Source organism: Calypte anna, chromosome 9 (genome assembly GCF_003957555.1).
Source record: "Calypte anna isolate BGI_N300 chromosome 9, bCalAnn1_v1.p, whole genome shotgun sequence".
Taxonomy (NCBI): Eukaryota; Metazoa; Chordata; class Aves; order Apodiformes; family Trochilidae; genus Calypte; species Calypte anna.
In genome coordinates, this window is record NC_044255.1 from 4,330,783 (window position 1) to 4,354,149 (window position 23,367).

General features: G+C 42.4%; 2 protein-coding genes across 6 annotated transcripts in view; one reads left to right on the forward strand and one right to left on the reverse strand.

Moving 5' to 3' along the window:
• Positions 1–925: 925 nt before the first annotated feature.
• Positions 926–23,120, reverse strand: SEPTIN2 (septin 2). 5 transcript variants are annotated; one of them, XM_030455983.1, is made up of 13 exons: positions 22,761–23,120; positions 18,714–18,746; positions 17,418–17,538; positions 14,086–14,172; positions 12,963–13,086; positions 11,451–11,585; positions 11,115–11,232; positions 9,793–9,894; positions 9,381–9,526; positions 8,272–8,355; positions 5,877–5,934; positions 4,914–5,023; positions 926–3,743 (listed from the first exon to the last, which is right to left on the reverse strand). In XM_030455983.1, the coding sequence occupies exons 2-12, from the start codon at positions 18,720–18,722 to the stop codon at positions 4,922–4,924; spliced, it is 1,086 nt and encodes a 361-aa protein (XP_030311843.1). In that variant the 5' UTR covers positions 18,723–18,746; positions 22,761–23,120; the 3' UTR covers positions 926–3,743; positions 4,914–4,921. The 5 variants fall into 5 exon arrangements, with proteins under 5 accessions (XP_030311843.1, XP_030311842.1, XP_030311841.1 ...); XM_030455982.1 differs by having other exon boundaries at positions 22,776–23,119; XM_030455981.1 differs by lacking the exon at positions 22,761–23,120 and adding an exon at positions 22,496–22,627.
• HDLBP (high density lipoprotein binding protein) overlaps positions 22,029–23,367 on the forward strand; it is a 39,185-nt gene continuing 37,846 nt past the window's right edge. Inside the window, exon 1 of the mRNA XM_008500844.2 lies at positions 22,029–22,188. The gene's annotated coding sequence lies outside the window, so the exon portion shown is untranslated. The remainder of the gene's footprint in view (positions 22,189–23,367) is intronic.

Here is a 23,367-nt window from a genome sequence, read left to right on the forward strand (position 1 = left end):
AGACACTCAAACCCTTCAGGTCTGGTCAACCACTTGATAAACAGGACTCAGAGCAGTGCAGGCTACCTGAAAACAAGACACTCCCTGCACTAATGCTGTCTACTCAGATATAAACAACAGAGGGCTCTGCTGACAACAAAGTCCTAATTCCCAAGGCTGACCTTCATTTCTTTCCATCTTGTGCTGATATTCTGATTTCAAGCTTTTGTAGAAGACAAAGCAATAAAAACTCCAGGCCTTTTTGCTCTAGACCTTTTGACACTGCTGCCCAGAATAACAAACTGCAAGTGTGTTGTTAAGAAAAAGGCTGAGTATTGTCCTTTTTGTTAGAATTTGTTAATGAAATGCCAGACATTCTTCTCTTCTAGCATCACAAGACAGCTTTCTTCTCAGTCATTTACTCTGAGGTCATTAGTGTTGATGAAGAGCGAGAGGGAGGTGTGACTAATTAACCCACATGTGTCAACTAAATGGAAAGCCTAAGGACAAATGATAAATCTGATCTCCAGCGCAACCATCCTAACACACAGGACCTGAAACAGGTACACAAGAGGCTGTCAATGATCTTCATTCCTTGCTGAAGAGTCAAGGGAGGGCAGTTCCAACCACTCCGTTCAGAAATGGAACCCTTCTGTAGACTAATCACTGTCACTAATTAGGACAAGTGGAACCTCCAAAATATCACCCCAAAGGTACAGTATATAGGGCAAGGGGCAATGAGTTTAACCTGGGAAGGGGAGATTTAGATGAGATATTAGAAAGAAGTTCTTCATTGTGAGGGTGCCTGTGTTTCACATGGCTTCATCAGTGTATTCACACATCTGCATTCCTCCCTTATGTTTAAAGTGTATCACCACAAAGAAAATTAAGATTGCTAGGGTTGGTTGTAATAAAGAATCACTAAAAAAAAAAAAAAGGAACAGTGTATTTTAGCATTTTTATTATAGTTTGGCTAAAGGCAGTGTATAGGACAAAATATAATAGATTTTTGTACCAAGAGCAAGTAATTTTTGATACCAATTATAAACCTCTGCAAATTCAAAAATATTTTGACTCATAAAATAAAAACTGTTGCTCTAACAGAACCAAACAACATCCACTTTTTGTCTCTTAAGTCTTTCTTCTAGTTTAGCTTGTCTGAAACCGAATCTGAAGAGAGAGAGACTCACTTTTGTGTCTTACCATGAATCCATTGGCTGCAACACCATCACAAGAAAAGTGAAGGGGAAACAGCCCTTCAGAGACATCAGGCACACTGTGACAGCTCCAAAGGTTTTGGAAGCAGCAGCAATCAGCTGTCTGAAGTATTTCAGCTACAATGGCAAGTGCCCTAAGCTTGCTTTTTCCTATTAAAACCAAAACAAAACAACCATATGAAAGTATTTGTTCTGCTGGAATTTGCAGATCAAAAATTATTTGCCTAAGAATGAAACAGAAGACTTCAGCTGACATTTTAGTAGATACATGACATTTCAAAGTCTAAGACATTGCCTAAAATGATTCCACAGGCAGTGACCAAACAGCACTAAATGGATGGACAATCTGCTTTTGTTACAAAATACAGGAAAAAGCTACCAAACCAACTTACACAGAGTTATACACACAAACATTGCCCCTCTGCATACATTTCAGATCTGTTTCCCTCCCAAGTACAGGTTTCACAGCACTAATGCAGCTTATAGTGACCTACACAAATCTTAGAAGTGAAAATAAGCCTGTCCCAGAGTTGCTCTCCTTGGCAAAGCAGAGAGCATCTGGAACACACTGTGTTCAAAACACTTTTTTGTCAAGACACCAAACAAATAGCTTAAAAGCAGACAAATATTCCACTACCAGAAAAAAAGCCCAGCAGGTTTGTGGCAACTAAAGCCCAGCATGAGACTTGACAAAGTATTCAGTGAGTTAAGTTTACAGTAACTTCTGATAAATTTATGACAACTGTGTCACACAAATGTATAAAAAGATTTAGAAACAAGTAAGGTGTTGGGGTCTGTTTTCTGACAACACTGCCACATTACTTTCTTTCTACACATTCTTTTGAAAAAGTCATACAAGAACTTAGACATTTTTCTAAGTTTTGACCATAAATATCTGTCAAAATGGGACTTAACACTTACGTGCACCTCAGTGTACACAAAGATTCTCATTTTCACTTTTGTCACTTTGTTAGGGGAAGGTTAAATGAGCAGTACAAAACTCTGTAAGTGATAGAGAAGAAAACTGGAGCTCCTTAGGTAAAAGCTGAGATGCAGGATTTTACTTCACAGTTTTAGAAAGAATATAAAATTAAAACAATTCATCAACAGCAGTTTTAGGCAGGTAAAAATTTCAGCTGCTTAGCAGATTTATATTTAACCCACTGGAATGACACATCAGCTGTAGAAATTCTATTAATTTTTTCAAGAAAACATTAAAAAAAATAATAAAATCACAGCTGCACCTGAGCTTGAAGAAGAGAAAAAAGTTGCAATTCTATTTATGAGCTGTTCAGACAACACCATTTTGTAACAGATCAGATTAAGAAATCTGATTGCTGGCTTTATTAGAAGTAATAGAAAAAACAGCCCTGATGTATTATTGCTTACCCTGCCAGCTATGTAGCTGCACACTAGAAGCTGTTATTATCTACTGCAAATACAACACCAGACATGATATGTAGGAGTCCAGTTGAGATAAAACAAGTCTCCTTCACTAGCAGTGTGAAGGAAAGTGACCTTGGCTTAAAAAAGAAGAAAAAAAAAGCATAATAGAGTTGCTTTCAAAGTAATACTGCTATCTTGGAGCATGACCTTAAAATACAGTTTGCATTGATCCTGTCAGGCACAGATCAAAAAAAAAAAATGTGCTAGTATATATTTCATCCTACAAATAAGTCTGCAATGCCCTTAAAAAAGGTATGAAAATAATAGGAATTATAGAATTTCTTATGCATTTGGATATAGGAAACACCCACAAATAGAAAACCATTCTTTGGAGTTTACCTCATTTAACAGTATCAGAATTTTTCAAGTTTATTTGGCTACAGTAGTGTCAGAAAATAGCATGACTGATTGTGCTAACCTACAAGAAGCTTAAAAACTCTGTAATAGAGTAAAATAGTTCATGCAAACAGTAAGGAATAGGTGTCCCTCAGGGTTAAATCTGAAAGAAAAAATGCCTGTCATATAAAACAGTGTGCCTTTTAAAGAGGCATTTTCTCTTTTCTTTTGTTAAGACACAAGACATGCTTGAGTTTTGATACTTGCAGAGTCCAAGGAAATCATCTGCACTGAACAGAGGCAGAAAAAGGGCTGATAGTCTCACAAAGACATTCCTGTAAATGCTGCAAAGAACATAAAATTAACCTTGCAGGGATCCCTAGTGGGGTGACTGTTTATGTCACTGAACAAGGTGCCACTGACAGATGGTTGCTTCTAAATGTAATGCAAAGTTAAAAGCAGGGAGATAATAAGCAGTATTTTAAAAAAACAAACCAAAATATCTTACCAGGCTACAAAAGTTTCAATGTCTATTTTGTACCCCTAATATGCTGACTATAAGAATTACTAAACAAAACCAAACTCAACTGTGGGTAACATATAAAATACCAACTGAATACATTTTATAAAATACTTATCACAGGAGTTTCTACAAAGCATATCCATGTTAAACTCTAAAGTCAACTCCAAGTCACATGTTGGGCAAAACACATCCAGTCTGGTGTAACATTCCAGAAGATCTTGTAAGTCAGGATATAAAGTAACCTGGAAACAAGGCAGAAAAATAGTTTCAGATCAGCTATCACAGTCAGAAACCCCAAAAAACTGCAAGCATTTAAAAAGTCACAATGAAACTGACTTCATCTTGTGCTTGAGAATCACCTTTTTACACCATTTCAAAGACTCCTTCCACAGTTCTTGACAGCATATGTTGTATGTATTTAAGAAAAATTGCATGTATATATGAATCCATATACTCACACACAAACACACTGTCCTGGTTTGGGCCAGGATAAAGGGGATTTTCTGTCTTGTACTTTTGCTTTTAGCTCAGTCTCTTGTAAGTAGTTGCACTTGCTGAAATGAACAGCAAGTTTCTCAGACAGTGTGTGCTTCTAGGACTGATAACACTTGATGTTTATAGTTACTGCTAGAGACTGGTGTGCAGAGCCAAGGACACTGCTCAGCTCTGAGAAAAACTTTTACCCTCCAGAAGGAATAAAGAGATCCCACCTGCAGCCTCCTGTGGGCAGGAAGGGACAAGAGAGATGCCAGAAGTGACCAAACAGAGGATTCCATCCCATCCACCTCATCCTCAGGAGAAACTGGAGGGATCACCAGGCTCAAACCCCTTCCTGCTTCCCCTTCTTCTCCTCTCCCTCTTTGCTTCAAGATCCTGGGAGGATTCCATCCCTTCCTCTGCCTCTGCTCCTGATCCATTCCAGCCTGAATCTGTGTGTTCCAGCCTCCAGCTCCCAACTGCTGCTGATCCCAGGATTCCAGCCTGGACTTTCCCAGGGCTGCCCTGCAGCCTCTGTGCTGATGTGAGAGTTATTGGGGGAGAGGGGGGAGGAACCTGGGATCAATTTTCCTGTCTATTTGTATATATTTGGTAATTTTTCCTATTTATCATTACTGTTTCATTAAAGTTGTGTAGTTTAGTTTCCAACCCATCAGTCTCTCTCCTTTCTTTATCAAGGAGGAGAGAGACATTAATAGAGTGCCTGTTACTCAGTTTAATTGCCAGGCAGTGTTAAACCCTGACACACACTAATTTGGCTCTAAGCCATTTCAAATCACTAACAGCAGTTAAGCCTTAAAAATTAAATCCAAGACTGAAACCTATGCAAGCTCATCTTGGAAATGTTTTTCCAAAACTTCTTAATAATAAGTAGTTAAAAGAAAACCCTTTAAGCAGCTGTTAGGATATCTTACCACTGACTTTATACGTGGTGTCCATGAACTGCACTGTCTCCTTCTCCACTTTGCATCTGCATCTGCATCTGTGCCTGCATTCTTGCAATCATCTCCTGCATGCGACGAAGCTGGAAAAGCAACACAGAAGAATCCTTAAGACAAATCTCACCTCAGAATGTGGCTCTCTGCTGCCACCACACTGTTAATTATCTAAGGAATAAAACATTTCTGCATTATCTTTGTCTGACAGGTAACAAGCTCAGGTTATGGCACCTTCTGCTCTCATTCATCCGATAAGAAGTTGGAAGGATACTGACTGAAATAAGCAGGTTATGAGCTGTACTTTGGAATGAGATTTTGTGCATCCCCAAATGGAGTCTTTGCTTCCTCTGAGTTAAATGCATAAAAATGATGGTGCTGAAGTGCTGAACTAAAGCTTATGAGAAGAAAAGCAGCTTGCTCATGTCGCTCCAGAGTACACCTCTATCTGCCACTAAAAGAATGGTCAGGATTTATTCCCAACTCTCTTGCAACTGAAGATTGGGTGGAAGCAATTAATTAAAGGCATTTCATCCAAGGAAACAGCAGCATTCTTAAAAGTGGATGAAACAATTTTAGAGCACTGCAACATTTAAACACAGGGTAATCCTGTAACTCAGCCTCTAAGATTAAGTCAAGCATGCTGCACATGAAATACTTAAATTATTTCACTGTACCCTACTCTGACAGGTGGGAATTCAACCTCAGTACTGAACTGCAGTTGGGTGTCTTTGTGCACCTACATCCCCTGTTGTAACAAATCAGTATCCTGAGACTCCTCTACAGCTCTTTTCACTCCATTGTTACTGCACCTTGAATCACTTTATTCTGCCTTTTCCTTTAATGAATTACCAAGATTATATAAAAGACTTGACCTAAAGCAGTGATACAAGAATAAAAAATTCCCCCCCAACACAAGATTATAGAGTTCTGTCATCTTACTTCAGCTTCTTTTTCAAGCAGAATCTGGTCTTTATTTACTTCTTCGTCTTCTATTTTCCTAAAATAAGATGAATACTGTTGAATAACATGCATATGTTTTGGATCTTGAACTTCCAGAAAATGCTTCTTTTGACAAAAAACAAGCCTCTTAGAACACATCTTGTATGTCAGCTGAATAATAAAAACTTAACTGAAACACATTCTCCACACAGCTGCAATTCATGTTTTTAATTTTGTAAGACATCAATTCATGCCTTCCCCCTTCATAAAGTTATGCCCTGAGCAAGTATAAGCCATTCTAGTTATGACTTTAAAAAGAGATCTTTGTATGTAGGTATTAATAAAAACTGTTTCTGAGCAGAATTCAAGCATCCCAGTTTATCTAAAGATAAGATGGCTTTCACATTGCAGCTTGAGCACCACACAGGTACAAAAAGTTCAGAAATATGCAAACAGATGCTCAGTGCTTCTCTTTCACTGGTGCAATCAATGCAACTAAATCAAAGTTCAAAGCTCAGCATCATGCTGGACAAGATGTTAACAAAAATATGGAAGGAACACATAAAACAACAAGTGATCTAATGAATTCCTGATCTGGAAACCTGGCTACTCCAAGGCAAAACTGTCCTTTGGTGAGTTCCAGTTCATCTCTAACTTCATGAGCCCTGTTTGCTACCAAGAGACTCATAAACAAAAGCACAGAAATAACCACTACACATACCTGGGATCCTTCTGCTGAAGGAACCTTTTACCCTCTGCTGCATTTATGACTTCAAAGTTGGATTATTTTCTAGTATAGTCCTATTTGTGTAAAACCTTTTTGCAAGTACAGAAGATTTCTTTTGTATAACATCTTAAAATACAGTGCACTGATTACTCCTGTCAAAATTAAGCACCTTTTCAGTCAGTATCTCAGCAATCTTGTGTTTAATTGGGACACCCCAACTTTACATTTAGAAACCAAACATAAGAATATTTTTATGTACTATATATTCAAGATTAACTACCACTTTGCTAGTAGATTTGTCTTCTTCTCCCACTATGCAACGGGGAAGGAACTGCTAGTCACATAAGGGCCATCAAAAGTGCAAAGTGTATAAACTGATGCTTGTTAAAAGGTTAATAGAACAAAATAGATACTAAAAAAACTGTCTGTGCCCCAAAGCCCCTCACATTAGTGAATAAAGTCATTAAGCACTAACTGCCCAGCACTGCCAGGGGGGTAGGTGCATGTTTGAAATAAACTCACATCTCAACTTCCATCACTTGCAGTACACTTCACCACACTCTAGCAACAATTTAGGCATGTAAAAACAAAGATACCTAAGTCACTTAACTAGACAAGGTAGAAAAATGTGTTTTAGTTTCACGAAGATAGATACCTCTAAATAATAGCAAGGTACTGCTATACTTCTTTGGCAGAGGCAACTTAAATTATCTAAAAATTAGTAAGCATAATTTCTACTCTTAATGACCTTAGGTTACATTGCTTTTAAAACTTCTGTACATACCTGCTGGATAACTGGCACTGGAATTTGGAAAAAAAGTAATTTTTTTAGCTTGAAATTCAGAAGATAGGGGAGAAAATCATCTTCTGAAGGGAAAACTGGACTCCTAGGTCAATGCTACAGGCAGACACAAACTTCCTGAAGACTGACTAGGCATGTGGCAAAACCCATGTCAACAACAGGAGAGAAAAAGCTTTGCAAAATGTATCAAGGCCACTGAAATGTGCAGTTATGAAACCCTCTAGTGGTTAACGTAAGAGAAGCAACAGAAAAACCTAAGCCAGAAAACACCCAGTTTTCAACACTACAACTCCCCCTTACAGACCCTGTTGTTTTAGTAAAAGTGGGATGTTACACCTGTCTCTTACCAGAAAAGCTGTGGCCTACCCTCCACAGCTCAAAACAGGGCTGAAAGACATTATCCTGTGACTGCTATGCAAATAAAATTATTTATGCCATGTTCAGTGAATCATTGCAGAGGGACTTGAGTGTCTTTCTAAAGACAAAGCCCAAATATACCAGTTAATAATTCTAAAAAAAAAAAAAAAAAAGTCCTTTAAGGTATCAGCAGTGACATCCAGATTTTTGAAGTCTTATCAGAGACACCTGCCCTACTTAGTTACCTCAAACATTCCAACCCAGCTGTGTTTAAGCCTTAAAACAGAGCAGGAATCTGGCTGTACCTTTTTAATGTCACAACTGCCTCTTCAGATTCATCTCGTATTTTTTCTGACACTCAGTGTAAGCTGGTAGACTGAACTTGGAGCTACAGAGCTCTTTGCAATCTACCAAATCCTAGCAATGAAATGGCAGGAGAGACAGAGAAGAAGAGGCCAAGAACTAAACTGGGAGGAGGGAAAAGCAGCAGGGAACCATAAGATGACAACCTGCCACCTCGTTTGAGCCTCTCGGAGCGGAAGTTCTCATAGTGAAGATCCTGGGTTACCTCCTGGAGATCTTGCATGTGGGTACTGGAGGAAGAAACAGAGCAGAAAGATGAAACACCTGTGTGCCATCAGCTTGCTTCATAGAATCATAGAATGGGCTGGGTTGGAAGGGACCTCAGAGATCATCAAGTCCAACCCTTGATCCACTCCCCCCGTGGTTCCCAGCCCATGGCACTCAGTGCCACATCCAGGCTCTTTGGAAATATCTCCAGACACTGGAGAATCCACTCCTTCCCTGGGCAGCCCATTCCAATGCCTGATCACCCTCTCCAGAAAGAAATTCTTTCAAATCTCCAACCTAAACCTCCCCTGGCACAACTTGAGACCCTGCCCTCTTGTCTTGCTGAGAGTTGCCTGGGAAAAGAGCCCAACCCCCCCCTGGCTCCAACCTCCTTTCAGGGAGTTGGAGAGAGTGATGAGGTCTCCCCTGAGCCTCCTCTTCTCCAGCCTCAACACCCCCAGCTCCCTCAGCCCTTCCTCACAGGAATTCTGCTGGATCCCTTCACAGCCTCCTTGCTCTTCTCTGGACCTGCTCCAGCACCTCAAGCTCCTTCCTGAACTTCCTGAGGGGCCCAGACTGGACACAGGACTCAAGCTGTGGCCTCACCAGGGCTCATCAGCTCTCACACTCAGCACTGTCTTGGGTCAGCAGCTACACCCATTTAACGTGCTGATTTCAAAGTTAATTAAAAGGTAAATTGGTGCCAGAAAGACCACCCCAGGCCCCTGAGGCAACCTTGATTATAAGCTGGCCTCCTGGGAGAGGCATTTCATGAAGCAGCAGGTGTGAATAACCCCTTTTATGTTCTTAGGGACATGAATAGCAATACAACACTATGTTCAACAAAAGAATTAGACAAAATATTATTTTCACAGAATCCCCAATTAATTCAGACTCTTCAGAACTTATGGAGCCTCTGTGGTGCAGTTCCTGCAAAGTCTGAATGTCTCCAGGGATGCCACAAATGCTCCAAACTCCTGTTAGTGTTTGAGTATCTTCCTGGTGATCATTTATTAAACTACAATTCAATAACAATTTTCTAACTTACATTAGCATAGTCCTCAGCTTCAGGAAGTCATTATGTTCTGGATTCTCCACTTCAACAACACCCCATGGGTAGAGTCGACCTCTGACTTTTTTGCCTTTGGCTTCAATGAGTTGATTGGATCCCACGACACAAAATGGAATGCTGGCCTGAAAGTAAAAGAAAAAAAGGCTAATAATGAACCAGAACAAACAACTCCATGAACTTGTTATAGTAATATTTTGTAATGCTTTTATTTTGAAGGTATAAGGAAAAAAGAAGTAATTGTTACCACCATCCTCCAGATAGAGAAGCCTGAGCACAGAGATAAAGTGACTCAAGGTCTCAGCACAGGTCATGTATTTTGTTTTAGAAGCATCTGAGCAGTCTGAGCCAGCATATTATCAACATATGTAAATAGGAAGGGCAGGCATACCTTCAGGAGTCTGGTCTGCTCTTTAAAATCTTCATCCTCATCTGATTCAGCATCAGGCAGGTGATAAATCTTGATGCCATGCTCTTCTATTTCATCCAAAATCTTATATTTATAAAAAACAAGATAATATGCATGTAAAGTCAATACTTTTCAATCTTAAGGTGAAATTACTTCATTTAGACAGGGAATTTGGGGCTGTCTCAGAGGTATCTCACAGTCCCCAGATTACTTGGCAAGTATTTCTTTCTAAACACCACATTTCTTCATGGTACTGAACAATTACTTGCAGCAGACTTTCAGACAAACACTGATGTTCAAATAAACACTATCCTCCATCAATTACATATTAGAAATACAACTTTTAAAAAAAAACAATAAAACTTTGCTCTTTTCTTTTTTCATTTGAAAGCATGGATTCAGAAGTAATAATTGTTTTGAACAGCTTGAAAATCCCTGCTCTTGCCCCTGAAATACTATTTGGGGGTAGAGGTGGGAGTGTTTAAAAACCCAACAGCTACAGATAGCACAAGTATTTTTTCTTCTGTCTTCATATCTGCTAAGAATAGCATCTGCAACTGGAATTCATTTGTCATAAACCCAAATTTGGCTCTTTAAAAAAAGTTTCTACAGAATTCTAGCACAATATGTACAAAGTAAAGCATACCTCAACTTCTATTGCAAGCTGGGTAAGATAACTGGAAGGATTTTCAGAATAACTGAAATAATAGGTTAAGTTTTAAATGAAACAGCAAAAACTGGACCAAGTGTGAGCCTTCTGGCAAGTTAATTCTATTATTAACTCATGATGGTTTGTTGCATTCTTTTCTCCTTCAGCAAATACAGAATCAAATCCTGCAAGACTTGCTTATGGAAGAAAGAACTGGAAGATATTAGAAGGGAGTGACATGGGAAGAAAAGCCCCAAAATAAGAAAAATCACTGAATATTCTATTTTTCAACCATAAAACTGTCTGGGTAAAAAATAGATGCACGTTATAGATGCAGACACTTCTGCTTTGGGACTAAACAGGTGAGAACAATTACCAATTGCAAATTAATTTAAATATTCCTCCAAGATTTCAAAATTGGAAAAGTAGGAAATCTGTTATTTTGCAGGCAACTTTTTAAGGACAAATTTCTCAGTTAAATGCATAAAAGATTTTACCAGATACCAAGCTACATATTAAATCATGTTACACTCTGTGTAAGATTGCATTTTTTCCTGTCTGGACCAGGGTAATGTAGAATGAGGATGCTCCTCTCTTCAGTGACCATGTTGCTACAACCCAAGTACATCTTTCTGCAAGCTAGGAAAATACTTACCCTTTTCTTCAGCCTTTCTCTCTCTTTCAGAGAAAGGGTATCAGCTTTTGCAATCACTGGTACAATATTTACTTTGTTGTGTATGGCCTTCATAAACTCAACATCCAGAGGCTTAAGGCTAAAATGAAAATAAGGAAAAAGTTAAATTTCTTCTAAATCTAAGCCACGAATTTGTTTTCACATCAGTGTAGAGCTCCATACACAAAGAGAAAAAACTCAGGTGATTACTGCAGCTCTAGTACTACCTTAAATAACAGCAATCTGATTCTGAAAATTTAAGTCAATCAGCTCCCTGAAGTAAAATAATTTAAGAAATAAAATGACAGAAACACCTACCCGTGACCAAATGGTGAAATGAAGTAGAAGCAGCAATGAACTCTGTTATCTATAATGTGCCTTCTGTTCAAACCACTCTCATCATGCAGATAGCGCTCAAACTGCTCATCAATATAAGAGATTATGGTCTTAAAACTGTAAAACAAAGAGATTCCAGAAATCATCCTCACTCCAAATGGTCAGTAGTTTCAGTGATGTATCAAAGGTAACATTTAAACACTGAGACATAGGGCTGATGAACCAGCCTGTTGGTAGACAAAAATTAATTAACTGGTGCTGTAAGACCATAAGAATCACAGAATGGGCTGGGTTGGAAGGGACCTCAGAGATCATCAAGTCCAACCCTTGATCCACTCCCCCCGTGGTTCCCAGCCCATGGCACTCAGTGCCACATCCAGGCTCTTTGGAAAGATCTACAGACATGGAGAATCCACTACTTCCCTGGGCAGCCCATTCCAATGCCTGATCACCCTCTCCAGAAAGAAATTCTTTCGAATCTCCAACCTAAACCTCCCCTGGCACAACTTGAGACCCTGCCCTCTTGTCTTGCTGAGAGTTGCCTGGGAAAAGAGACCAACTCCCCCCTGGCTCCAACCTCCTTTCAGGGAGTTGGAGAGAGTGATGAGGTCTCCCCTGAGCCTCCTCTTCTCCAGCCTCAACACCCCCAGCTCCCTCAGCCCTTCCTCACAGCACTTGTGCTGGATCCCTTCACAGCCTCCTTGCTCTTCTCTGGACCTGCTCCAGCACCTCAATCTCCTTCCTGAGTTGAGGGGCCCAGAACTGGACACAGGACTCAAGCTGTGGCCTCACCAGGGCTGAGTACAGGGGCAGAATCCCTTCCCTGGACCTGCTGGCCACGCTGGTCCTGAGCCAGGCCAGGATGCCATTGGCCTTCTTGGCCACCTGGGAACACTGCTGCCTCCTGTTCAGCTTCCTGGCAATCCAGACTCTCAGCTCCCTCTCTGTCTGTTCTCCAACCACTCTGTGCCCAGCCTGGAGCTCCCCATGGGGTTGTTGTGGCCAAAGTGCAGGACCCGGCACTTGGCCTTGTTGAACCTCATCCCCTTGGAATCAGCCCAACTCTCCGGTCTGTCCAGGTCCCTCTGCAGAGCCCTCCTGCCTTCCTTTGCTCAACTTGGGTTTGTTTCACATGCCCTGGGATCTCTGGGAAGGGCAGTCCTGTTGCACAGTCTCTGCTGAGGCCAAGAGAATCAGCCAGTCTGTTACTAATAATGCTGCACAATGACTTTATTCACCTCTTCCCTTGAACTGCATTTCTTGAATAAGGGTGTCATGCTAGAGAAAGGTATGGCCTGGGCAAGCCAGGCAGGGCACACACAGAGTGTTTGTTCCTGGCTCTGCAGCTTTCCTCTCAAGGATGTCCTCCTCCTGTTCTGAACTGCATATCACTACCAGTATCTCCCCATTTCAGCTACTTATTCCTGTCCCCCCAGAGGACCCTGAAAGGCTGCCAGGGTTCAGACACAGATGGACACTTCTCTGTGTACATACCAGTCCCTGCAGTTGATGGCATCCCCATACCCTGGTGTGTCAACCACAGTCAGCCTCAGTTTCACACCCCTCTCTTCAATCTCCACTGTGGAGGCTTCAATCTGCACGGTGCGTTCAATCTTCTCTAAAAAACAACAAATTTCAGTTCTCAGGACAGAACTGAAGACTTTCATTTTGAGATGACTGTCATTTTAAGAGCTCAAAAGGCAAACTGGCAGATATTACTGGTAAATATTACTCTAAGGCCTGGCAACTTCAGAGCAAGACTCAGAAAGTAACTTTCAGATTTTGTTAGAGGGTGGGAGATTTCAATACTCTTCTTAAATGTAAGGTAGAAACTAAGGCAAGAAGAACTGAGAAAAAAACTATAGGTGATCAGCAGTTTGAAGAACAACACTTAATTTTAAGCAATGGATTTTTTTCCTAAGGTTGAAAGTGATAAGGAATCATCAGCTAACATGATAAATTATTGAAGCAAGTCCTTCAACAAGCAGCAAGAAGGGAAAAAAATAGCATTTTCTTGCAATATTATCTCTTTGGATTATTGTATGCCTTGGTTAACAGAATTAAAAGGGAATAAGGGACTTAAAAGGAGATTAAATTCACATTCACCAAATATCTGTGCAAAGCAAAGGAATCAAGTTGCAAGTCCAAGGAGGCATAAAGTTACATGTTTAGAACTGCAATAGATTCATGTTTTGGGTTAGTGTGGTGGGGTTCTGTAAGCTGGGGGGCAGTGGGGTGGCTCTTGGGAGAAGCTCCTGGAAAAGTATCCGGCTCCAATTCTGGCCAAGGCTGAGCAGAGATGGGAAACTGGATGTGCCTCTGTGAGTAACAGTCAGGAAAGAGAAAAAACTGCAAAAAAGATCTGCAGAGGACAGGGGGAGGAAGCAGCAGCAGAAACAATGGGTGGTGAACTGGCCTTAAACCCCTGTTCCCTGTCCCCCTGGGTCACTGAGGGGTGCAGAGGGAACCAGTTCTAACAAAGAGTTCAAGTATGAGGAAATATTCTAGAAATTAGTACAGCTGGTAATCTCTATTGGATGCAACTAAAATCCAAATATAAAGGTATTTGACTCCAAAAATCAAGCTAAAACAGAGACTGGACTAATAGCATGCTCACCAGCAGCTCCTGGGATTATCCTTTCTGGGTAGAGATCTGTCAGGAAGAGGCTGTTTATTAATGTAGATTTTCCCAATCCAGATTCACCTGTGATTCATTGCAAAGATAATTTCAACATATTTACATAAATAATTTCAGTACCATGAAAATATCATCTGGGTACACATGATCTCATGTTAAATATAAATCTTTAATTTACAAATTTATATCTTGCATTAGAAAAGCTTGCACAAGAAGGTACAACAATAGGACTAATAATTTTTACACCTCAACTTTACAAGACACTTTCTTGGAGCTTTCACTGATGATTTGTAATTACACCTGCTAGTGGAGTCCTGATCAATTTACACTAAACATTTCCCATTTCATGTCTCCTTTTTTAAGGCACGTTTTTCTGCTGTGACTGCAGAATGTGAAAGATCACACACAGTGAGAAGTTTGTCCTCACCCGGGCCATATCATCAATTTAAATAAGGAAGAAAACCACTGCTGACCTTCTGCACAGGCAGCCATCATGGGGTGCAGTGTATTTCTGGTTTTTTAATGCCTTACAGAATGCATCTCTCAGCATCAGGTTTTACCAGTGCAGCCTTCAACAGTGAAAGACATGCAGCCAGAGTAACTCAGCTGCATGGCATCATTTCAGCAAAACAAACAAAAATTATAATATTCTAAAAATAAATATTCTAAAAATAAATATTCTAAAAATTATATATACTTATATATAAATTATGTGGCACATTCCATACTTTCAGTCTGGGGAGCTATCACATGTAAGCCAAATCAGTTTTCATAGTCACCATCAAGGATTAATTAAATGAGAAGTCATTCTAACTACTGACCTGAGTAGTCAGACCTCAGTGACTCAAATGAAACAACTATTTAGATAAATTCCTAGTTTAATAACAGGAATAAATATGAAATAGTTAATAAATACAAGTGATTAGAATTTCCTTGGAAGCCAAAGTTTTAAACCCCAGCTCATAGTTTCACAAACCACAGTAAATAACAGCAGAAAAAAAACAATGCAGAGGAGAAAAATTACTGATCAGGAGTGTGTCAGTGCTTTTACAGAACCATTCTGCTGCTCGGAAATTAAGCATGGCAACTTGATGAAGAATAATAATGCAATACAGGCACATACTTAAACAGAACATACTTAAACCCCATGTATATTTCTAAATAATTCACATTCCAGACTGCTGAAATAACCAGCAATCTAAAGCACAGTTTATTTCCTCTTAGATCAACTGCCTCACTCTGTATCTCAAAATTGTATCTTTCCAAATTTTCAATTAAGTTTCTTTTCTCCAAGTTTTTTCTTGTAGTTTTCCTTTATCCCTCAGAACACCAGCAGGCAAATTTTACTCTAAGGCAAGGGCGGGGTTAATTGCTTTTCAGTTACTTTTCCCCATTTGCTATTTCAACAGAACCTAGAAACAACCCTTAGATCTATATAATTTTATATAGCTTTCTGCCAGAGCTGCTTCACACAGCACAATCTGCAATGAATCTCAGAGAGACCTGGAAATTTAGTTGCAGCAGAGAAAGAACTTAGAACTGTTCACATGTTTAGGATCACTAAACAGTGAATTCTGCAAAGTTAGATAACAATGAGAAACATCTCCTTGTAGTTTGGTTTTACCTTTAGATTTTAAGCATCTATTATGGTGTTATCCTAAGCAAATCCAATGAAAAATACAGCAAAACAACTATGATAAAGAAGGAGGACAAAAATAAGGGACAACTTTGTCCAACACTGAACTACAAAAGAAAGAAGATAAAAGCAATGTGAGGGCTATCATTTGGCAAAACTAATGAAAGGTTTGAGGACAGACTCTTTCTGTGACTACTGGAATCTAAAACAATTAAGAACTTAAACACATCCTGTCATGGACTGCCCCACCTCTCCTGCTCATTCCCACTGTGATCTCTCTTGGACAAGGAGCCTTACAAATGGGATTTACTTCTCGTGGCAACAGGTAATGAAGAACTTAATTCTATTAGGGTACTTTTTGCAAAAGCCTTTTTTAAAAGCAAGAATTACAGAGTGCAAACATCAGAACTCAGAAGTTACAGCTCAGAAGTTACAGCTCCACAACAGTATGACCATAGGAGATATGTAACCTGCAAAAATAAGGCCAGCTTCTAAGAGGATCAAAGTATGTCTGCAGACACACTAGATTTCTCTTTCTATTCCAGATACCAGTAGAGATTAGAATCATAGAATCCTAGAATTGGCTGGGTTGGAAGGGACTTCAGAGATCGAGTCCAACCCTTGATCCACTCCCCCCGTGGTTCCCAGCCCATGGCACTCAGTGCCACATCCAGGCTCTTTGGAAATAGCTCCAGACACGGAGAATCCACTACTTCCCTGGGCAGCCCATTCCAATGGCTGATCACCCTCTCCAGAAAGAAATTCTTTCAAATCTCCAACCTAAACCTCCCCTGGCACAACTTGAGACCCTGCCCTCTTGTCTTGCTGAGAGTTGCCTGGGAAAAGACCCCAACCCCCCCCCCGGCTCCAACCTCCTTTCAGGGAGTTGGAGAGAGTGATGAGGTCTCCCCTGAGCCTCCTCTTCTCCAGCCTCAACACCCCCAGCTCCCTCAGCCCTTCCTCACAGGAATTCTGCTGGATCCCTTCACAGCCTCCTTGCTCTTCTCTGGACCTGCTCCAGCACCTCAATCTCCTTCCTGAACTTCCTGAGGGGCCCAGAACTGGACACAGATTCTCAATATACTCAATAGGATAAAAGTTTAAATTACAACTGCTGACCTCCCAAAAATAAAATCAAGTAAAAATATCTTAATCTATCTAAAAAGGAACAGCCCAAACCCAACCCAACTAACCCAATTCTCCTTCTTCTTTTACAGTAGTATTTCTAAGTGGTGGTAAGATCAGAGCTCAGATCCTTTTGACTAACAGAAGCATAGAGAACATTTTAAATAGAACAATCTCCTTAATAATATTCTCTCAATTGAAAAATGCAGGCAAACAAAGATTGTACTAAAATGAAAGAAGAGTTTAAAGCTAGATTTTAAATGGGATTCTTGAATCCTCTAAGACAGAAGAAAGGAAGTAATGATCACTGGAGTGTACAACAAAACTTCTGCTCTTCTCTTGCAACTTCATTATTCAGACAAGGTTTGCAGTGCAGAAAACAACTGCTGTATGAATTAATATACAATAAAAGAAAGGTAAATGCTACAGTACAGAAGAGCTTTCTGATGCAAGCAGAAGCCTTGCAATAGTGGAAGTAACATTCAGTTTAATTCCAAATTTTCTATGAGCAACTAATGATTGTGAAAATTACTATAAAACACTTCCTTACCAACCACCATCAGAGTAAATTCAAACCCCTTTTTAACAGATTTCCGGTGAACCTGATTGGGAAGGTTTGCAAATCCAACATAGCCAGGGGTTTCTGGATTGGTAAATTGAGCAGGCTGTTGCTAAAAACAAGATCAGACAATAATAAACAACTATTTAAGACAAACTTGTTAGTTTAACTGCTTTTCTCAGTTATTTCCAATGCTTTGAAACTACGTGGCATACAGAGAGAAAACTACACAGGTGTTCCTACAGCTCAACAGTTTCACAGTGAATTAAACAACAACAGCATTCACCTAGAATTTAAAAATAATTTTAAAAATTTTTCAATTAATTAAGCTATTGAGCCAAGGTCCCCTTAGGTAAAAAGAAACAAACCAGCAAACCAAACAACCCCCCCAAAAACATTTATTTATTGAAATATGAAGTGCATTCATGAATCACACATTTTTTAAATAATGACTTCACACCCATTTAGAATAAAAAAACCTGTGTCCTAAGTTCATAGATTTAAAGTGATAATTTCTAATCTCTTTTTACCACATCCAGATGAAACCCTGAAGAACTAGTGACCCAACAGCCATCTGCTACAAGTTCTCTTTTCAAAATCTCCTTTAAAGGAGAGGGGCAGGGATTTACACAATAGCCTTTCAAATACCCACTACTGAAAATACTGCAGAGAAATCTTGAGATCTTGTAGTTTCCCTCTTCAAACACATTACCTGAGTACCTTTTATCATTTATTTCACTCCAATAAGCTTACATGGATGTTTTAGCCATTATAACCAATGCAGAGGACCAAGAACAAGTTTAATCCCAGCATATCAATATTTTAAGTTGCCACATTCTTTATGAAGGGGTTTTCCAGAAGACCTGTTGTCTTTATTAGTAAATTAAGAAATTAAATCCAAGAATATCCTTTTCTTAAAAGATTCCTGCCCAAAACATAGTAGCAGAATGGAAGCTTCAAATATACCAGGGAGCTTATATGTAACTCCATGACCAAGATTAAATCCTTCCAAGAGTACAGTTATTGCAGCAGTTCAAATATGTAGGAAATATACTTCAGCATGTCTTACATCACAATCTTTCCATACCAATGTCTTCCAAATGTGGATTCTGTCCTATTTATGTTTAGCATAAACATCACCACCAATCATGGTTCAAGTTACAAAGTTATATATATATGTTTAAACATAGTTGTATAAACACAGTTACAGATTTGAACACAGTTACAGATTAAAAGCAAAATATTTTTCACATTGTTACACTCTGTAGACAGAAATGTTATTCTTACCTTGGACATTTTTATGGAAGGTCAAGCATAAATCTGAAAAAAGATAATGTTTTTTTGGCTTATAAAAATCATACGAGGAAAACACCCCACACATAGAATCATAGAATGGGCTGGGTTGGAAAGGACCTCAGAGATCATCAAGTCCAACCCTTGATCCACTCCCCCCGTGGTTCCCAGCCCATGGCACTGAGTGCCACATCCAGGCTCTTTGGAGAGATCTCCAGACACGGAGAATCCACTCCTTCCCTGGGCAGCCCATTCCAATGGCTGATCACCCTCTCCAGAAAGAAATTCTTTCTCATCTCCAACCTAAACCTCCCCTGGCACAACTTGAGACCCTGCCCTCTTGTCTTGCTGAGAGTTGCCTGGGAAAAGAGACCAACTCCCCCCCTGGCTCCAACCTCCTTTCAGGGAGTTGTAGAGAATGATGAGGTCTCCCCTGAGCCTCCTCTTCTCTAGGCTGAACACCCCCAGCTCCCTCAGCCTCTCCTCATAGGGTCTGTGCTCGAGTCCCTTCACCAGCCTGGTTGCCCTCCTTTGGACCTGCTCCAGGACCTTGCTATCCTTCCTAAACTGAGGGGCCCAGAACTGGACACAGGACTCGAGGTACATAACAAAAGCCAAACCAATATCATGTTCACTTGTGCACATTAAATTTAAAAAGCAGCTCTCTTGAAGGGGTGTCCAGAGTTTGAAACTCTGCATCACAGAGTTCAAGCATTTGACTCTTCTGTATTAACAAGGGACAGAATTTTTTGCACCCATTTCTCCCAATAACAGTGTTGGACTGAAGGCCCATGATGGGGGGGTGATGGTGGCACTAGACATAGGACATTTTGAAGCCTGAAGAAGAAAATGTCACACTCTCTCCAGAAACTCATCAAACCAAGCACACAGCTTAAAGACATCTTCCTATTCACAGGAAACTGTTCTCGAAGCTCAGAAGAATAACTCATGTGCTATTTTTGTCTTTTTAAGCCTCCTTCCCCTCAACATTCCATTTCATTTCAAGCTCCAGTGTTCTGTAAAGAGCTAACAGCTACAAGATGAAACACTTTCTCCTCTTTTGCCTGGGTGCCTGCAACCTCAGTCATTTAAGCTTCTGTTGGCAAGATAAGGCTTTCACATGCAGCCAGATCAGTGAGATAGCAGGCAGGAAAAAAAGCAAATTGAAAAGTCTCTCATCTAACACCTCTATGCAAACAAAGACTGGCCCACACGAGAGGATTTCTAACATGCTTGCTGGCATGAGTTCAAGAGCTCATATAACTTGCTATGGCAATATAAAAATGTCAGCATATGCTGTATCTTGAAGTGCTGAGTCCACTTTCTGGTCCTTTCCTTGGTTTGATCTCCAACCAAAAGCCTGCATACCACTCAGTGCATACCTCACTTCCATTTCCATTCTACAGATTTGTCTGCTTCCTCCTGTTGTCTAAGCAGATTTTTGTCATCGAGTTGGGCTTCATCTGAAGGACACCAAATTGCTTCTCTGTTCAGCAACTTTCACTCTGTGGCTGCCATCAAAAAGAAACCACCTTGAGGTCAAAGCAAACTATCAATTGTCAGACAGACAGGACCCCAGCCTTTTTTGTTCTAGGCAAAAGACAGAGATGTTTTCAAACTATTGATGGTTTCAAGCAGCCATTGCACTTGCTTCTCAAACCTGAGGTGTGTATGTATATGTATATACAAACAGTTTCACCTCTTTATGTTTATTAAGATGCAACTTTGTAGCTCACCATGATTACTTTGCTGTTGGCAGTTACCAGGCTGCTTTTTCCTCTCCCCCCCCCCCATAAGGAAGACTCAGTTCTGGGGAAGAATAAAGGTGCTGAAAATTGAAGCAATTTGGTATTGTTTCACACGAAGCTGAACATATTATTGTCAAAAATCTGGCATCTAGATTATGCACAAGGAATAAAAACTGAATAACACACTTCTCAAGAAAAATTTCATGATAAATATAACACCCAGGAGCTGCAACATCTGATTTCAGACAATATACTAACCTATGGCCTATGAAATACTTAGCAACTGAAGAGGTTCTGAGACTTTTATCATCAAGCAAGATTGCTCTGATAACAACTCTTCCCAGAGTGATTCCTGACAAGTGGCGTGATTGATCCTTGTTTCAGCATTTTCATAAGGTCTTTTCAAAGCCAAACAAAACTAGATACTGCTAGAGCACAGAACATTCTTTTCATTCATGAGGCTTGTCTGTCACCCAAATACTTCTCAAAAGCAAGTTAAGAGCACAGTATCTCACGACTACCAAGAAACAATGGAGAGTTCTTTGTGCAGATGGCTTCAGTTACATTTTAATAGATTGGGCCAAGCACAGAAATCTTGTACCAAGGATCTTTCCCAGAGCATTCCCTTCAGGCAGCGGCTGAGCACTCCCACGCAGGCAGGAGCACAGTCTCAGAGGCGTCCAGATTTTCCTCTGGAGCTGGTCAGTCATGTTCCTCACCCTATCATTTCCACAACCCGGCTGGAGTTTGCTACAAGAGCATCTTCTGAAGCACGGCCATGGGAGCGGCTATCTCACCCCCTCAGAAAGAGAGAACTGCATCTCCGACCCCCTCCGCCGGCTGCTACCTCAGGCGGCCCAGGCAACCACAAGGCCCCGCAGCCCCGTCCGTTCGCTTCCTCCTCTCTAACATCTCCCCATTAACACCCTACGGCCGCCATTCCTCAGCCTCTTCCTCCCTCAGCCCCGGCCTGAAGAGCGCGACCCGCGGGAGCAAAGAGCTCTGCTTTACACCCTTTACACCGCACCTCCCGAGAGGAGCCGCGCAGAAACCGCCGAGGGAGGGGAGAGCATCGCCCCTCAGGCCCAGCTCCTCTTCCCCCGGCCTCAGCCCCCCTCAACCTCTCTCAGCCGGGCTCCTTTCCCCCCGCCTCAACCTCTCTCAGCCGGGCTCCTTTCCCCCCGCCTCAACCTCTCTCAGCCCGGTTCCTCTCCCCCCGCCTCAACCTCCCTCAGGCCGGTTTCTTTCCTCCCGCCTCAACCTCCCTCAGCCCGGCTCATCTCCCTCCACCTCAACCTCCCTCAGCCCGGCTCCTTTTCCCCCGCCTCAACCTCCCTCAGCCCGGCTCCTTTCCCCCCGCCTCAACCTCCCTCAGCCCGGTTCCTCTCTCCCCCTGAGCTCACCTGCCAGCCCTGTCCCTCACGCCGCCAACCACCCCAGCCACAGCTCCCGCGCCCGCGGATCGTCAGGGGAAAGGGGAGGGCTGGAGGGCTCCGTCCCGCCCTTTAAGCCCTGCCCCCGGGGGGCGGACCCGGGAAGCGGGGCTTGAAATTCGGCGCGCATGCGGCCGCTCGGTTCTCCTGGCAACCCGGCGGCCCAGGGACGTGAGGGTGGGACTACCCGTATGTTGGTAGGTCACGCACATCCCTCTGCTTTACCAAGATGGCGGCCGGCCCCTCGGCCTCCTACCCAGCATAGGCTTCGCTGCGGGACTACCAGAGGTAAACCCGCTCCCGGCGCCGCTGACTGCGCGGGACGGGGAGAGGCGGGGAGGGTGGAGGCCGCCTCCGGGCAGCGGGCTGAGGGCGCGGGTTTGGCTCCGCGGCCCGATGCGTTCCTCTGCCTCCAACAAGATGGCGGCAGCAGAGAGACGGGCTGGGCGGGCGGGACTCTGGTGGGCGCCGGGCTCCGCTCTATGGTCTCGGCACTTCCCATTGGCGCGGGGGGGACACGTGTCGCCCGGCACCCCCGCATCGGCTCGGGGTGCGGGGGCTGTGCGGAGGGACCCCCCGCACACCGGTACCCTACTCCCATGCCGCTGGGAGGGCGGCGGGAAGCGCTCCGGTGCGTCTCGGGGAGCGGGCGGATCCATGAGTCATGGGCCGCTTCCCCTCCCTGCGGCCGCCGCTCAGTCGGGGCGGGGGATGTGACCGGACTGACTGGGCCCTGCTCCCCTCTTCCTCCTCACCCTCTTCCTCCTCACCCTCTTCCTCCTCACCCTCCTCCTCCTCACCCTCCTCCTCCTCACCCTCCTCCTCCTCACCCTCCTCCTCCTCACCCTCCTCCTCCTCACCCTCCTCCTCCTCACACTTCGGGTGGGTGCCGGGTCCTGTCTTCGGTCCCGGTCTGCTTCGGAGCTGGGGTTTGTCTGCAGAAACCTCCTCTTGCTCCGCTGGTGGGCCCGGAATCTGAGGGAAAAGCTCTTGGGTTCTGCTCTGGGGAAGGGTTTCTGCCTCGGCTGTGGCTGCTCAGGGGGAGCCGGAGACCTCCGTGGGGTCAACGGGAGGTTCTGCTTCTCACCAAACGGCGTTCCGGTCCTGTACTGTGGTTTTGTTGTGGGTTATTTGTAGAAGAGGGTGATCCAGCAGAACCGCGGAGGGTTAAGTGCAGGGAGATCCTTGGGCCAAGCTTGGGCTGACAGGAGGTAAGGTGTGCATCCCGTGCTAGGATTCCCAGCTGGCAGGAGCAATTTCTTCCACTGAAAGATGAGACTCCAGGGAGCAGCTCATGCTGGGAACAGGAGTAACAGCACCAGCAGCTCACTCATAACTCAGGAGGTGAGCCAAGGTCCTTGAGTTCACAGTTCTGGTTTAGAATTTGTAGTTAAATTCACAGCTCTGCAGCTGGGAAGGGAAAATTAGGGATGTTCCACTGCCCTAAGGAGTTTGAAGGAGTCAGTT